This window comes from Oryza brachyantha, chromosome 1 (assembly GCF_000231095.2).
Source record: "Oryza brachyantha chromosome 1, ObraRS2, whole genome shotgun sequence".
NCBI lineage: Eukaryota > Viridiplantae > Streptophyta > Magnoliopsida > Poales > Poaceae > Oryza > Oryza brachyantha.
In genome coordinates, this window is record NC_023163.2 from 25,668,792 (window position 1) to 25,684,000 (window position 15,209).

The 15,209-nt window shown below is 40.1% G+C and overlaps 2 protein-coding genes across 3 annotated transcripts; one reads left to right on the forward strand and one right to left on the reverse strand.

Moving 5' to 3' along the window:
- Window positions 1–1,959: 1,959 nt before the first annotated feature.
- On the reverse strand, window positions 1,960–4,621 carry LOC102712958 (polyphenol oxidase, chloroplastic-like). Its single transcript, XM_006646338.3, has 2 exons — window positions 3,719–4,621; window positions 1,960–3,214 (listed from the first exon to the last, which is right to left on the reverse strand). Exons 1-2 carry the CDS (start codon window positions 4,598–4,600, stop codon window positions 2,336–2,338), a joined length of 1,761 nt encoding a protein of 586 aa, XP_006646401.2. The 5' UTR covers window positions 4,601–4,621; the 3' UTR covers window positions 1,960–2,335.
- Window positions 4,622–7,446: 2,825 nt separating this feature from the next.
- Window positions 7,447–11,632, forward strand: LOC102713235 (pentatricopeptide repeat-containing protein At1g61870, mitochondrial). Of its 2 annotated transcripts, none has more exons than XM_040520244.1 (2): window positions 7,447–8,708; window positions 11,277–11,632. In XM_040520244.1, exon 1 carries the CDS (start codon window positions 7,509–7,511, stop codon window positions 8,682–8,684), a length of 1,176 nt encoding a protein of 391 aa, XP_040376178.1. In that variant the 5' UTR covers window positions 7,447–7,508; the 3' UTR covers window positions 8,685–8,708; window positions 11,277–11,632. The 2 variants fall into 2 exon arrangements, with proteins under 2 accessions (XP_040376178.1, XP_006646402.3); XM_006646339.3 differs by having other exon boundaries at window positions 11,225–11,630.
- Window positions 11,633–15,209: the final 3,577 nt, after the last annotated feature.

Consider the following 15,209-nt stretch of genomic DNA (forward strand, 5'->3'; position numbering starts at 1 on the left):
ACGTCGGTGTTGTCTGTGCGACCCGTCGCAGCAGCCAGTAGCCACCAGTGGACGCTCGCCTGGGCCGTGAAGCTCCGGGGGTCATCCGCCGGCAGTGCTTTCATGGCCGCGATCGCGCCGTTGAACTTGGCGACGTAGTATGCACCGGGGGAGGGGGGGGGGGGGGGGGGCGAGGACCGATACGTCGTCGGGCGAGGGCGGCGGGCCGCACTTAAGCACGTTGGCGGCCGGAGCGAGGTCGTCAGGAGGAGATGTCGGGCAGGCACGGCAGATGATGGGGGTGATTGTTTTCGCAAACGAAATATAATTTATGAATAAAACTTTTATATATATATATATCAATAAAAAGTCAAAGACTAAAACAATATATTTCGATGAAGAAAACATAAAATCATTTTTAAATTTAAGATTAAAAATTTAGATATTAACTTATAAATATATATACAAGGAAAAAATGAAAATGAGATGGATGATGTACATTACACCCGTCGGTCGGCGTCGTGGCCAGTTTTAGGGCCATGGGCCACGGAGAGGAGATGGGGAGAGACAATATGTCAGGTCTAGAGAAGTAGATTTTTAGCACACGGATGTATATACACCCGTTGCTTGCATGTCATCTAATGATAAGATTGTTTAATATGAGTTATATCACTCCACAGACATGTAAGTTTAAATCCAACTTCTACAAGTTATAACAAAAATAACAAAAATAATTATGAATATGTATGCTTGGTTTCAGTTTTGTTTGACTTTTTTGTTACAACTTGTAGAAGTTAAATTTAAACTTGCATGTTTGTGAAGTGATACTCATATTAATCTATCTTGTCAAATTTTTTCATATTTTTATTGACTAATTAGATAATATACAAGCACATAAAGACTGTTTCCCTGGGTCTAGTGACTGTTGGGAGAGTGATGGCATGGCTGTCCGTTACAAAATGTAAACACGTCAACATTTAAATTTTATATTACAATATAAATATTTATTAATTTTTATAATTTTAATCATTATATTGATATCATAGTAAATACGATGTTTAGAAAGGAAGTATAATCAATTTATAATTTAAAAAATTAACCACTAAATTAACTAAAATAAAAAACTTAACATATATTTAGTCTATAGTAAATAATATAAAAATACTTGTATATTAAAACAGGGATGACACTTTCTTCCCATTTGTCCATGGGCATGTTAGAGTGAAGGAGAACGATTAGGATGGCACATGACAGACGTAGCACGGTAGCAGCGAGCGACGTACGTATCCCTGGGCAAATGCTCCGTATGGCACATGACAGGTGTAGCAGAGTATCTATGGGCTGTTTGTTTAGTTTTTTTATGAAAAAAATCAAACAACATATTTATAATTGATTAATAGTTTGTGAATAATATTTTTATATTTGTATTATTAGTGATCTGAAAGCTAAGGTTGGGAAATAAACTTTGATAAAAAACTCTTAAAATTAACTCTAAATTTAAGGTTGAAGATTTAAAGTTTATCTTATAAGGAGAAGTGAAATACGCGAGGTCATCAGATTTGTTGGTGTGCACGTTCAAACAAGTGCTAGCAGCTAATGCTGAATTTCTGGTGCTGAATTCTGACTAGAAATTCTGTATTTGTTGATAGTGCACCCTGTTGCTTGGTGTTCCTGGAGACTTCTGAGGGTACACTGACCGTAGAGGGCATGGTTGCACCGTGCATGCAGGCACCTCAAGAATTATTCCCTCTGATTTTTTTATGTCGTTGATTTTTTATCTACGTTTTACTCTTTTATCTTATTCAGAAAAAATTATGTAATTATTGACTATTTTATTATGATTTGATTTATTACTAAAATAACTTTAAGTATGATTTTATAATTTTATATATTTAGATAAAATGTTTAAATAAGACTGGTCAAACGTAAATCAAAAGATCAACGGTGTAAAAAAAATCAAAGAGAGTATTTCATTGCTTTTATAAAGCCAAAAATGACTTGCCTCTTGTATCTCTAAGCCAATCGTTCTTTTGAAGCTGAACAAGTTTTACGACCACTTCCTGTGAATGACCTAACCTTAATGAGAGAGAGGTTTTCGACAACGCCTTCATTACTAGAGAAGTGTGAAGAGAGAATCCCATCACGCCATCTGACATTTTCTCCTACCTCGTTGTAGATCTCACACATATGAATGTTGTACACATACATATACAATGAATACAGTTCTTTTTTTTAAAGAAAATAGAGACGGATCTCAATTTCTAATCATCCAAACTGCATGGGTTATTAGTATGATTACTCAATATGTATGCACTAAGTGATGGCCGATGTTCACACATGCCAATATGCCATATTGTCACTCGCCCACGATATAATCTATTCGCAGTCCTCCAATTTTAACCTTTCCATGTCTTGGCACTAAACTCACAGTAACAGTGGCGTCTTCCTTGGCTCCTAGGTCCTCCAAGATCTCATCCAATGCCAATCTCATTGTGGTATTCACTCCTTTACTAATCAAGTTGTCATCATTATCATTATGCTTCATGCACACAAAACTCCCGGCCATCTCCCGCCCACTAGGATTGACCTTCTCATACTCTCTAGCGTTGACAAACACGTCAAACTTGACGATACTTGTGCCATCGGTCTCAATATGCTCAACCACTAGCACCTCATCTTGAATCATTTTCTTTGGCAAGTTATGCAGCACATGTGGCCGCCTCACTTCTGTAGTCAGCGCCATGTTAAGGTAGATAGGAAACCTAATAAACCCTGGTGATGTGCCACCATTTCTTAAGTTCACGTTGGGAGTAATGGGTGGCCGTGCATTGAGCCATGGCAGGTCAACCCCATCATATGCATATCTAAGCTTCTCTATGTCAAGAATGTCACGAACGGTGATGCGCACAAGGCGAGCCTCCTCGTCGTAGAAGAGGAAGGAGGAATCGAGCCAATCAGGATCAGTGAAGTCAACATGGAAGCTGTTGTTGCGGATATGGCGCCAGGCTTCCCACAGACGATCCACGTTAGCATGATGGACATAGAAGAGTGGGTCACGGCCAGCAGAATAGTTATCACCCATATCCTCATTGTTGGGGTGAGATATGTCACCGGACCACACGTGCAACGTGTTGTGCGGGTACACCTCCATTGTTCCAGCACCTGGCTTGTCGGACTCACCTGCACGATATGGTTGACCAAGGAACAAGGAGGCCAAAGACGCACTGCTAATCATCTAGGAAAAAAAGTTATAAAAGGCTCATCTGTTAGTCGGGTACAAAACTTATTGGCAAAGATTCACTCTGAGCATATATCTGCAGATGTTCATGTGAATTTTAGCTAGAGTCGTGACCATTTGCAAGGGTATGTCTAGGTCAACATAATGTCATCTCCAAAATATTTGGTAATTGAATATCTTCAAAATAACCATTTCAATTTTTTATTTGGAGTTTATATAAAGCCCACACTTCAATTTATATTTTATTGCTAATTAAAAATCAGATTATAAAAGTTGGAACCGAGATCCCCAACTTTCACCTTTTTAATATAAATTGGTATTAAAATATCTGTATATGATTTCTTCCTAATATAACTTGAAAAGGAAAATACCGATTTCAATAATGCAGTTCTTCATATCCAAAATATAAGATTTCAAAACAAAAAAAAGCTTATTTACCTTAATTAAATTTCTTAATCTCGAAATAAAATGTTAGTTAATGTTCAAGTTTCCAATGCGCACCTGCTTGTACATGATCCTGAGGTTGTGGACGATCTGCTGTTCGTCGGTGTAGTTTTTCTCCGCACCCATGAAGTCGAGGTCCACAAGCTTGTGCGGCACGTGGTTCGCATTCCGTAACGGGTCGTACAGCGGCGACGACGCGTTGGCAAACGCCAGAGGCATCCGCATCCCCTCCGGCACGTCCCAGCTCCAGAACGGGAGCGCGAACCCCGGGTCGCCGAGCAGCTTCCCGGCGATGCGCTCGAAGAAGTAGAGGTAGGCGCGGTGGTACGGGAAGAAGAGCCACGAGAAGTGTATCTGCACGGGCAGCCCCGGGTAGCCGGCCTGCCGGTACGCGCCGGTGCAGTAGGCGCAGTGCACGTTCGCCTGCTGGAAGAAGCTGCGCGGGTCGCTGCGGGGCAGCGCCTTCATCAACGCGATGGCGCGCTCGTACTTGGCCATGTGCTGCTCCTCCGCGCCGGAGCCGGCTGCGTGCGCCGGCCGCCGCGTCCGGAGCGGCTCGCTCGGGTCCGGGAGCTTGAAGTCGACTGGCTCCGACGCGGGCACTGGCGGGCAGCAGTGGTAGGGCGGGAGCGCGTTCGGGGGAAGGTTGGGTTTACCGCATAGGACGTCGGTGACAATCGGCCGCCCTCCGGTGGTGATTGTCTTGGCGTCGCCGCCGTCGTTGGACGACAGTAATTCTCCAGCCGAGGCCTCGACGTCTGCGCAGGGGACGATGTACGAGTCGAGGCCGGTGACGGCGAGGAGCGTTCTTGACATCGAGGAGAAGGCGCATGGGCTCGCGGAGACCGAGAGCAGGAGCACGGCGTAGACGACGGCTGCCGCGGCGAAGGCGCAGAGGAGGAGGGCGCAGAGCGCCGCAACGCGTAACCCGCTGGCCATGGTTGTACGTGTACGTGTGTATGTGCTTTTGCTTCTTTGCTCCGCGCGCAGAGACAGCCGTATATATGGTGGCTCAGGCTCGCTAGCTAGCTCCTGGAACAGTTAAACATTTACTGAACGACGTAAGCAATATCTGAGGTCCCTACACCGCCGGATCGTCATCGATCGCTGTGCATGCTTGTTGGCTACCGTTTCTACTAGTTGATTGTTGTTGTCATGATGTCTTCTACGCGAATTGGTTGCTGTCTTTCAAGTCTCGGACGTTTTTTCACCTTCGTGGTGCCACAATAGGCACATAGTAACCAGCTTTAGATTCAGTTTAGAGGAGCTAGCTTAATATTCCAAGAAGGATACGGTGAGAAGACAGTTTGTTTGAATGTCTGAAAAAGCTGGTTCTTGCACTCTGTTTTATGGTTTATTTTCTGAATTTTGTAATCGCATAATGTCATATGCTAAGTAGCTTCTTGAGATCTTTGGGAAGTTGTATAGCTATCCGAAGCTCTTTCGAACAAGACCTTAGTCACCGATCTTTCAATGATCTCATCATACAAAATGAAGTTTGTTTATATGTGCGTACATGTTCCACGCGATTGAAGACACCGTAGGATATTATGAGGCGAGGGCCACTATGCATTAGCGATATGTATGACTGAACAGTTTATAGAAAGATAGTTTTTTTTTATCATCAATAAAAAGGTACTTTGAGAGGTATCGTATTTTTTAGCGTAAACATTTAGTATATTGTGATATAATGTACGTTAAGATACTATAATTTTATAATAAAATTTTTAATATTTCTAGTTACTTTTTAAAAATAATAAAAGAAGTCCATTGAAAGAAACGCGTGGTATGCTTGTCATCGAGGATACGAGGAAGGCGGCCTACAAAAGCAAGCATTAACAGGCCAACAGATCGCCGAAGTATGCAGCTCACCGGGTAACGCCGCCCACATTATTGGTACTGTTGTTACACGTGTGGTTTGATTGATTGCTAGTAGCGTTTCTTGTTGTCCGTCTGTCCTTTTGAGCACCGGGCTTAACAGGGGTGTAACACCAACAAACCAAGGTGCACATTTAGGACTCCTTCGAAGAAAATGACAGAAACACCTTTTCTTTTGCAGGAGTATAGAAAAAAAACATAAGAATTGGATATTTATGATTACACGTGCAAATAGGGAATTAAAAAACATAGTACCTTTGTTGGACTGCTTGTTTTGGATATCAAGAATCTGTTGGGAGCGTTCTCATGGAGATGGGATCACATTGATATAATTGATTAAGATGAATATAGTTTCCTTTATCTAAAATGATATCAGTAATCTTAGAGATGAAAAATGATGATTAATTTACAAATAAACACGGTGATTCTAGTCTCAAATTTTGTTTGGTTTTATTCTTGCACAATTTTATTTGACCGAGTACTCTAAGGGTGAGTTTAAGAGTTAGGAAAGAATATCTTATTATTGAATAATAAATTATGTATTAGTTAATGTAAACTTGAAAAATAAATTAATATGATTTTTTAAACTAGTTCTACTATACGTACGATGAATCTTATATGATGTTTGTAGTTCGTACGATCAAACATTTCTTTTTTATTAATATGATTTTTCGGGGCCCATGAAGACCGTTACGTTTGCCCCCTACCGTCCCCATTGTTACGTTTGATTGTACCTAGATCCAATGCGTAGCATTTTTCTTTTCAAACAACTTTTGGATAGATTTTTAAAAAAAACATACAATTTTGTAGTTTAGAAAACATGCTCACCAAACATGAGTGGATTTTTCTCTTTTTCCTTTGTTTGCATCAGAAATGAAGGGTGCTTAAGCGTGTGAAAATGATCCTTCGGCCAACTGAAATAGCCATGCTAAACCAGCTCAAGAAATGGCCCCTTTTCCCCCGTGATGGGAGAGAGACGGGTATTTTTTCGCTGCAGATCTTACCACGGATAAAATATTATTGTTATGAATCCACCGTGCAATTAACTTTTTCTGCCCTTCAATCCACATGATATCATCCTTCAATTCATACTTATGTGTCACCCATTCAAATAAATTATTTGTCCGACCACAGGATCGTCACTCTCCTATAGGATTTCTTCTAGAAATTTAGCCCATGAATGACGAGTGATACATCACAAGCCGCAAACCTTATGCAACATAGTTGTTGTTCGTCTTTACAATGTTTTCGTATTTTCTTACAATTATAAGTTTAAATTTAAAATTTTATCTTTAGATTTAGGTAGATTTTGAGGGTTATTTATTGAAGTTGTCTATTTTCAGTATTAGTTTTTAGATCACAAAGAACACGTACGTAGGATTCATATAAATTATTTTTTATTTCTAAATATGTCGTTTGACTTTTTTCCTGATAAAACCAACCAATAACCCTATAATTTTATCATTTCGAGTTCTACCGTCTTTTGTTGGTCTAGTTCAGGCCATTTGCAAGCAAGAGATTTTAATTTTATATTTTTAAAAGTAGCACATAGGCAACATAATATTTAGCTAAGTGAAATAATCCGTACAAGGCATTAGTTTTAATTTTTTTAATAAAAAATACATTTAAAAACAAACTATATTAAAAACAATGTACATATAGTTTTATCTGATAAAGTTCACTTCGTCCCTCTCTTCACTAATGTATATCACATTCATAAAAAATATCAACATCATAACGAAAATAAAGCTACTATTAAGGACGGCTTCGGATTTGGGAAGATGATATCGTCAATTCCATTCTTAACGGAGGAGAAAAAGGGAGCGGTGCAACGAGAGGACGTTGGCTGACACGTAGGGGCCACGTAGCAGTGAGACTAAACATCCAAGGTTTTCTGTTCAATTGCAATCTGAGTAGTGTTTCCCCTTTCACCATTCCTGTACCGGTAAACCCTAAACCCGACGCCGCCATGGCCGCCGCCGTCCGCCTCGTACTGCGCCGCCGCCTCTCCACGGCCACAGCCACAGCTCCGCCGCCCACCCCAGGATCCATCCTTAACCCGTCCTCCCCATCCACCCCGCTCACCTCGCGGCAGAAGAGCCGCCTCGCCATCTCCCTCCTCAAGACCAGCCCGCCGCCGCCCCCCGACCAGATCCTCTCCATCTGCCGCGCCGCGGCGCTCTCCCCGGACTCCCACCTTGACCGCGTGGCCCTCTCGCTCGCTGCCTCGAAGCTCTCCTCCGCCCCGGACTCCCTCCGCGACCTCGCGTCCTCCCTCATTCCCCACCACGCCCCCCACGCCATCGCGCTCTACGGTCAGGCCGGTCTCCTCCCCGACGCCATATCCACATTCAAGTCCTCCCCGTCAACTCGCTCCCTCAACGCCCTCCTCTTCGCCTGCCTCGTCTCTGGAAATCATGCCGAGGCTGCCCGCGTCTTCCAGACCTTCCCCGATGCACACTTCGTCAGGCCCAACACCGAGACCTTCAACACCATTATCAAGTCCTTCGCCGAGTCCGGCACCACAAGGTCCTTCTACTCGGTTCTCGATGAAATGTGCAAGAAGGGCGTGAAGCCCACCGCCGCTACGTTTACTACAGCGATTGCTGGTTTTTACAAGGAGGAGCGATTTGATGATGTAGGGAAGGTGATTGAGCTCATGAAGAAGCACCGGTGTGGCGAGACGCTGCCAGTGTTCAATGTTAGGGTCCAGGGGCTGTGCAAAATTGGTCGCAGTGGCGAGGCAAAGGCATTACTGAATCAGATGATGAAGAAAGGCATAAAGCCGAACTGGTTAACTTATAATCATTTGATTTATGGATTCTGTAAGGAGGGGGATTTGGAGGAAGCTATGCGGCTATACAAGGAGATGGCGAAGAAAGGACTCGTTGGTGACAGTAGATTCTATTTCACGCTTGTTTATTACCTTTGCAAGGGTGGTGATTTTGATGCTGCCGTTGGGGTGTACAATGACGTAGCAGCTAGGAATTGGGTCCCATGTTTTTCGACCATGAAGATGCTTGTGAATGGGCTTGCTGGAAGCTCAAGGGTTGACGAGGCAAAAGGTATAATTGAGAAGATGAAGGAGAAATTCCCAGATAGGGCTGAAGCGTGGAAGGAAGTAGAGGAGGCTTTGCCTCAATAGAACAGCAAATGGACAAACTTACAGGTATTTTTCTGGCTGCTTATTCTGTTGGTTTCTTAAGATTTCCTATTTCACGTGTCCTTTGTTTCATTGTATTGTCTTTCGATATGTGTCATGAAAGTCGCTGTACATCTGAAAGGATTCACAATGTCGATTCCGGTTCATCTTGTGGTAAAATGATGTACTTCCACAGGGTTGTTATGCACAAGATGAGCTACTTGAAGACTTTTTTTCTTTCATTGATGCATACACGTGATACTATTTGAAGCGAAGTACCTGACGCTTGTAGTTTTTCCAGATAAAAGATGACGTTTGAAGAACTGTACATGACATTCGTCTCTTCCAATTTAATTCAAAATGAACTACTATTGACAACTTTGTTCCTTTCATGCTCTAGTATCAAGGATCAATCTTGTTACTTGTGACAAGAATCTTGTTTGCTTCCATTTAACTATATTCCTGGTCATAAGAATATAAATACTTACAGAATTCCTTCGCAATATATGCACCAGCAAGAACCCTTTTCCAAAATCTGGTCTATCTGTCTATATTATAGTATAAGACCCAAGGGCACTGGCTAGAACATTGCTTATGCTGACCGTTGTCACTGTAATGATTCTATTTAATGAAATTTTGTACTGCTTAAAGATTAGGTAAATCCAACTGCATAAGTTCAGCTGTATTAAGTAATATGGTATAGCTCATGAGGTGGATTCTGGATTTTGTTGTTCTTATGTCCACAAAATAATTCGACATCTATTTGAAGATACAGTACAAATCTAAATGTTGGGACTTTGTAGATCAACTCCCAGTGCAAACCTTGAGCATTTTGACTAGTCCCTAGTGGTTCGAAGGAAGTGCGAGAGATATATCATGATTTATGAAAAGAACTATTGATACATTTTACAACCTTTTCAACTTAATCTATATTAAATACCCTGATGCTGTAGTCTAAGATATATATTTGAACTGATGATTTTGATGTACATCATTTTACTTATACAATATATTTTCAATAGTTAATTAGAAATATTTTTTTATGTTTCGGTGGTCAATAGATTAGTAAGTTACTCCATCTGTCCCATGATATAATAACTTTAGGATTTAAATCTTATTCCCATGATATAAGGATTTATACCACTATTCACAGTGCTATTTATCTCATCAATCATTTTCAGTTTAAATTTCTTCACATCTTAACCTTCACATACCATCTCACCACCCATCTATTCCTTATTTATTGAGACAACAAACTCTTTTTGATCTAATCTTAATCTCTGCTAAAAATTATGCTTATATTGTGGAATGGATAGAGTAGGTAATTTTGATTAGTGGGTTGCATTACTGATCAGATGCAGCATGCTATGGAGAGAATCCTAACCAGTATACATGTGAAGCAATCAATCAATCAGCAAGTACTTGATATCCCCTCTCTGCATCTCTCTCCGCTTGCAGTAGAAGAAACGTGCAGCTTCCTGATTAATCTCGTCAGCCTCCAAAGAGCTTTGCCCTCCACATCGCTTTTTATCCTATGGTCAACATTGATTCACCCTTTTTCGTCTATTAGTGCATCCAACGGCTGACATTTTCTAGATGATGTGGCTCATCCTGGAAACGGTTTGGGGTTCACCATTCACATAGGTAGATTAGTCTATGTTTTCTAGAAACATCAAACAACTTTATTTTTAATTGATCTATAGTATTCTCCAGTCAAAACTGTTTAACGTTTTGGACAAGATTTGGTCAAACTTTAAAAATTCCAAATCTTGTCGTAAACATCAAATATTTTTGACTAAAGTAGTACTTGGAGAAGTAAATATAACAGGATAGATAAGAACTAGGCAGACAGTTGAATACATATGTGAAATTGTGTCACAAATCTGGTGGAGAGATGTAGTCTTCAGTAATTTAGCCTTGATAAATGGTTATATAGTATGTGATTTTCTGATTCCTTGATCTCATTACCTTTACACAATAATCTGGAAACAATGCGCTGCGATTTTCTCTAGCTACGATCATTTTGTTTGTGCTAGTACTCATTTGAATGCTTGTCAAGTTTTTTTAACCAGAATTTAATTACCCTTCATTTATCAGACAAGCATGCCCTTTTCCATTCATTACGTTTAATATTAATCACGTCCTCTTATAGTATTAGGGGGTGTTTACTTGGTGAAATAAAAATTTTTGCGTGTCACATCAGACGTTTGATCGAACGTTGGAAGGAGTTTTCGGACAAAAATGAAAAAACGAATTTTACGGCTGGCATGGAAACCGTGAGACGAATCTTTTGAGCCTAATTAATTCGTCAGTAGTGCATGTAGGTTACTGTAGCACTTGTGGCTAATCATGTACTAATTAGGCTCAAAAGATTCGTCTCACGATTTCTCACGTAACTGTATAATTAGTTTTTCGATTTATCTATGTTTAATACTCTATTTAGATGTCTAAAGATTTGATGTGATGTTTTTGGGTGAAAATTTTTAGAAACTAAACGGGGCCTTAATGTCAGAGCATGATTTTTTCCCCTTGCTGCTTTTCAGATGAACAATGTTGGCCATTGATTCAATCGAATCGTTGAACATGTCTTTTCAGAATGCTTGTCAATGCTGCAGACGTGGTTGATCGGGAACTGCACCAATATTTGATCGATTGGCTTGAGCAGAGATTTGTTGCATCCGCTAGTCCCAACCGTGGCGACAATAATTTTATCATGGATAACTTGGGCGTTTGAAAGTACATCTTAGTGAAGATCTGCCAAATATGTTCTGGTCCTTCTGGACACTATTATCTGGTATGTTTACTTGTTACAAACTAGTTCGGTTCAGGAGACCGATATAATAATGATACCTTCTTGCTTTTGTCCTTTTTACATGTCTTGTTTCAAGCCAGTCTGCCACTATGCTGGTATGGCTCAAAGGAACTCCGCAAGTTCGAAACACACCACTACAGTCTACTGCCCCACCCGTCTTATTTGAATTTTTTTTAAGAAATTAAAAAAATAGTCACACTTTAAGTACTATTCATGATTTATAACCTAATATAAACAAAAATATTAATCGTAATTTTTTTATAAGACAAAAGACAAACATTGTAGCTAAAAAAAGTAAAAGATTGATTTATTTTGGGACGGAGGAAGTACAGCTGATGGAAGACGTTCACACGAACATCGTACGGGTTTTAAACGAGATAGAGTTAGGCGTGAGTCGCGTGACACCCATAATCCTGAAATGGAGAGATTTCGTATAAAAATAAAGGAAATAAAGACTTGACTTTCAATTTATCCATGTGTCGCAAACGGAACCACAAAGTACTTTGCTTTCACTTTCTCCCACCATATGCATAATATCCCATATAATTTGATTTGGATTTCAAGCCCTCTAGGGTATGCAGGCTCATTTGTTAGTAATGGAGCAATGAAAAATAAACTTTTCGGTTCTATTTATGCTTATAAGACAAAATTTAATTTTTTTACTTTAAATTTAAAATTGATTTTATGGTTTTTTCTTTATAATTTATTTTTTGGTTTTTTGTTTTTAGATCGCTAAGAATACATATGTAAAAGTTGTAGTCACAAATTATTTTTTATTGGTAAACATGTCGTTTGACAAAAAAAACCGCACAATGACACCTAGACTTTTGTACTCTTAGCAAATCCAACAGGCAAGCCTGAGTGGTGAAAGCTGTGAAAAAAACACCCGAGTCTACTATCGTTTATGAGAGCTTTTGCTACGCATCCCGAATGGTTAAATAGGGTATTTTATTTGTAAAAAAACTTCCATAGAGATGTTATTTCTAAAATAGATTTTTAACTTTTTAGATATTAGTTCCATCATTTATACCACTAAATAGGTATCATAAAAGTCAAAAAAAAAAATCTCTCATCTTCGTTCTCGTCCAAAAAGAAAAAAAGAACACAGCAAATTGTAGAATTAAGCTGCAGCTCAAACAGTTAGGCCAACGTTATTTTTTCCATGGGGGCATGAGTATTCTCATTAGATAAATGCAGCTATCCTCAATCTACTAACTGTCAAATTTGGTTTGATTATATCAAATTTTGCTGTAGCTATGCTTCCTTGCCATCTTGATAGTTAGTACATGAACATGATGAATATTGTGAAACAAAGCAACTACTGTATCTTTATATCATTTGTTATATATATATATATATATATATATATATATATATATATATATATATATATATATATATATATATATAAAATATACATTAATCAATGCTGGCCACGCGCACCAGCCGCCGTGTCCGGAGCTGCTCGCTCTGGTCCGGCAGCGTGAAGTTGACAGGCTCGGACGCGGGCATCGGCGGGCAGCAATGGATGTTCGCCGGGACATCCGGATCCATCGGTTTGCCGCGCTGCAGGAGGTCGGTGACAACAGGCCCGCCCGCGCCACCGGTATGCTTGTCGACGTGACCGCCATCAGAGTGAAGGGAGGTCGAGGCGTCGTCGGCGCAGGAGACGGGCGTACGGGTCTAGGCCGTTGACAGCGAGGAGCGTCCTTGGCAGAGTGTGTACGATAAATATTACTCCACCAGGAGAACTATGGGCGAGAGGAATCACGCGTGCTATTTCTAAAACCTGGATTAACTTTTGGTATCTTGAAGGAGACTTTTGCTGGTTTTGCAGCCAAAAGTAATATGATGTATGTTTGAGAAACAAGAGCTATGGCATCTTGTCGTGTATGGTTATTTAACGGAAGGAGGGAACGTACTGGAGGAAGGGGGCGACGCCGGTGCTGGCCGCGCGGAAGAGAAAGAATATCGTGTGCGCGTGCGTCCACGGAGAACATGATCTGTTCTCCTAGACAAGGGCTGGCCGGCTGGGGCGCTGTGCTGGGTATGAGCTCAACTTTTTTAGGACAAAACTGCCCCTATGTAATGACGTTTAGAGTGCTAATTAACTTTTAATCTCAACCATTGATACGCTTTAATTTCCGTACATGTTTTTGTGCGTGAAGCATAGAAGCACATCTCTGGGAATTATTATTAGGCAAACACATAAAATGTGTGTTACTGTATATGTAAATATATTTTCTATTTAGCGAGTCGCTACTGGTTTCTAAAAACTCAATACAATTATATGACATAACATAATAAAAAATGAGAAGGGACTACCACCATGATCATGGCTTGACGTGGCGGGATTTAATCTCTGCATTGGCTCTGAACTTGACACATAGGACCGAGCTTCTGATGACGGTAAGCACCAATTGTGTACAATTCACCTGCTGTAAATGCAGAATGCTAACTCATTTGACAGCAGTTCCAGTACATATTTCATTTGGAAAGGAATTGGGCGCCACACATAACCAGATAAAATTAATACATGATGCCATCCCAATGCCACTTGAGAACTAATCAAAGAGGGAAAGACTGGCTGAGGTCGATCATCACCATGTTCACCAATTAATGCTCTACCCCATATGTACAACTGGCCAGATTCTGTTCCATGAAATGAAAGTGCGATCATGTCCAAGTTCCAAAGAGAGGAGTGTTTGCAACACCAGATTTACCATCCAATGCAGCACTGTGTTCTCCATTGGCATGTATATTCCCAATCTTACAGTTTGGAAAGCCATCAGTTAATTTATGGACACTGTAAAACTTTTGCTTCCTAGCGCATCTACCGTCCCCGTCTTGCTGAACCAAATCCATAGACAGAATTATCTGGAAGAAAGAGGACAGCAGTGTCATCTTTTTGTAACATATATGGACAACAAGTAGTAGAGGTGTCCATAAAATTGTCAGACGTCCAATAGGAATGATAAATGACTGATGAGCTAACGCCTGCAGCATCTCTTGCATATTCATCATTAGGGCACAATGATAGTGCGGCATCTCCATTATCGAAAAAAAAATGATAGTGCAGCATCTTTCTGCAGAGAATGCTAAAGTCTCAAAGGTACTCAGCTGTTCATAGGTTTCACATCAGCAGAGAAAATAGTGGCCTCAATTTATCGATTGTACATTACTTAATATCTTATTATGCCCTCCATTACTTGCTCACCCTGTCACGTTTGCGGGTATGACTTCAGCTAAAAATTACACCGACTTATTTTTAACAAAACACAGAGGAATTCTATGCAAATTATTTTTGACTTTGATCCTTAGCATAATAAACAAATAGGCTTTGAAACTTGTCCATTCCAGATACAAATTGGGCAGCTGAAAATCCAAGCTCCAATATGTGACCGCATTACTATGTGTAATTTCTAGTAATGTTCGTTAAATCCAGGGCACAGCATCTCTTCCAAAGAGTGTATGATGAAGCACAGAATATTATTGTTGGTACACTTTCAAAGATATGGCAAGGAGAAAAAATTATTCATTTTTTCGCAAACATATAAAACTATAAGTATGGCTTAAAGGTACTTTAGTAATAAATTAAATTATAATTTATAATTATATAAATTTTTAAATAAGATGAATGATCAAACATAAATTAAAAGGCAATAACATCGAATAGAAAATAGAGGGAGTTTTTTTTGGATAGACATCCTCCTAAT

What these genes read in the sequence shown, in the direction of transcription:
- LOC102712958 (XM_006646338.3), bottom strand. Translation starts at nt 4,600, where the DNA reads ATGGCCAGCGGGTTACGCGTTGCGGCGCTCTGCGCCCTCCTCCTCTGC. An exon ending in TCAGGATCATGTACAAGCAG is followed by an intron (nt 3,215 to 3,718) that starts GTGCGCATTGGA and finishes TTTTTTTCCTAG; the next exon opens with ATGATTAGCAGTGCGTCTTT.
- LOC102713235 (XM_040520244.1), top strand. Translation starts at nt 7,509, where the DNA reads ATGGCCGCCGCCGTCCGCCTCGTACTGCGCCGCCGCCTCTCCACGGCC.